Raw genomic sequence first — 2,163 nt, forward strand, 5'->3', positions numbered from 1 at the left:
TTTGATTAGAAGTTGATCTTCGATGTAACGTCGTCAATATTAAAAATGATATCCTATAAAAATATAACGTTGTCTTTAACACTTTTTATATTTTTACTTACTTATTTTATTTTTTAAATAGTTTTTTTTTTTACTTTAAATTGTGCCTATATAAAATATGCGAATCATCTGCCAAAAGAAAACTAATATTTAAATATTGCATGTATACTAAAAAAAAATCAATATTCATATAGTAAAAACAAAATCTATTGTCATTTACACACATGTTACGATTGTGACAATGTATATATCTGATTATGTTGAAAAGTTATCTCATTTATTCAGATAACATGTCTGTCATTCATTATTATTTGCAATATATGGGATAATTCTGTGCTTTCGTCAGGCTTCATTAATAAATAGCTCAATAATTAATCTAAATGCGTTCCACATTTCCAATATGAATTGATCTTATGACGATTGCATTTAAAAATTTACAATCGTTTATTAATTTATCGACTGATGAGAAAATTATAACGCATTTTACACAAATCTACTGGAGCACATGCAAATAGTTTTTGACGTTGCAATGTAATAATAAAGTGTGTTTATTATTCAGCTATTGCCGATTATAGCGAGCTCTTAAAAAATTTGAGATTAACGATTAATTTTTAACAACCATCGTTATGGAAATCTTTCACAGATTTAGTCAATACGAAATCATATATTATATGTCTATTATTTTACATTACATGTGAAAATAATAGATACGCTTATGTACACGAGCATTTTTATTTATAAAATTTTTTCGACAACTTCTAATTATTTCGACATTGTGTGTTACAGGAGGGCGAGAGAGGGTATTTGGAAGGGCTTGCCTCAAGATATGCAGATCTCTTCAGGACGCATTACGGGGATGTTCTTGAGCCGCTCGAGGAGCTACGCCGGCGAGAAACAAACGCTTCCGCACGAATGCCCAACACCCAGCTCACCACCAGTCATTCACAGCCCATTTACGTGCCCGGAAAATACTCGGTGAGCAAATTCCTCATATTCGCTTTTATTTGCCCCTTCCCGGCGTTCTCCTCTTTTATTACTTCCGCGAATGGCATAATGCGGTTATAGGGTGACATATAGTAGCTTGTCTATCGCCGCGATTTCTTCTTATTACTCTACTCCCCTGACACTTGGCCAAATTGCTTTTGAAGGGACAGAACTCGCAAGAAGAACACATCCTGTTGATTCGATACGAGCATTTGTCTCTTTTTCCGATGGGCGGAGACAATTTTATCATGAAGAAAATTGTCAGACGCAGGCAATCGCGTATTTACCAAGCAATCGATGAAATATGAACGTATTCATAAGACTAAAATTATATTTCAACAATCTTTGCAACGATATATGTACATAAATATGTACAGATAATAAATAATTTTGTAGTAATTGGTAACAAGTCGTAGTGCCTAAGCGTTATAATGAGAAATTGTTATACGAAATATAATTGTGTTGGTTCAGTTAATATTTTTTTAATATGCTGATTTGTATCTCTATCTTTCACACACATTTGAATGATATGTTTAACAAAAGAGAGACTTGACGGGAAATCCTTCACGAAGAAAGTTCAAACACTTTGCGTTTGTGGGCTCGTGGTTCTTCCATGAGTAACTTTCCAAAGTGCTTTAAGGCGATTAACCATGTAGACCCTATCGATCCCAGCTTAAATCGGTTATTGTTCGTTACTCAGTCTTTCTCCCCGCGGCTAATCGAGTTTTCAAACGCAAGCAATCGATTGACTATTAAGGTCAGATTGCTTCAAAGATCGATGATGTGTCGATTTGGAAAATTAATATAAAAGTCACTCTTTTCGAGAATATATCACGTTTTGATTAAGCACGAAAACGATTGGTCATTACAATTTTTTAATATTTTTTAAATTAGATGCAACAACGATCTCGTGAATATTTAAAATAGAAAAAGTTAGCTTTGCAAAAATGAGTACATGGTACAATGGATAAATTTGTAAATATTATATAATTATGTTATACACTTCTCTTTATAAATATTTTTAGCGAATTTAGTGTAATGATAATATAAAATTTTATGTCGACTCTACTTTATCAAAAATTTAATTAAATTATCTTTTTAATTTGAATTTATTACATTACAAATATTTTAGCAGGCCTT

General features: G+C 31.9%; 1 protein-coding gene across 2 annotated transcripts in view; it reads left to right on the forward strand.

Moving 5' to 3' along the window:
• The window catches only part of LOC108751750 (SAM and SH3 domain-containing protein 1-like), a 366,503-nt gene that overhangs the window by 277,903 nt on the left and 86,437 nt on the right, over positions 1-2,163 (forward strand). For both annotated transcript variants that reach the window (XM_018492138.1, XM_018492139.1), the window contains exon 2: positions 826-1,014. In XM_018492138.1, the coding sequence (XP_018347640.1) occupies positions 826-1,014 (189 nt within the window). The remainder of the gene's footprint in view (positions 1-825; positions 1,015-2,163) is intronic.

Source organism: Trachymyrmex septentrionalis, unplaced genomic scaffold (assembly GCF_001594115.1).
Source record: "Trachymyrmex septentrionalis isolate Tsep2-gDNA-1 unplaced genomic scaffold, Tsep1.0 scaffold51, whole genome shotgun sequence".
Taxonomy (NCBI): domain Eukaryota; kingdom Metazoa; phylum Arthropoda; class Insecta; order Hymenoptera; family Formicidae; genus Trachymyrmex; species Trachymyrmex septentrionalis.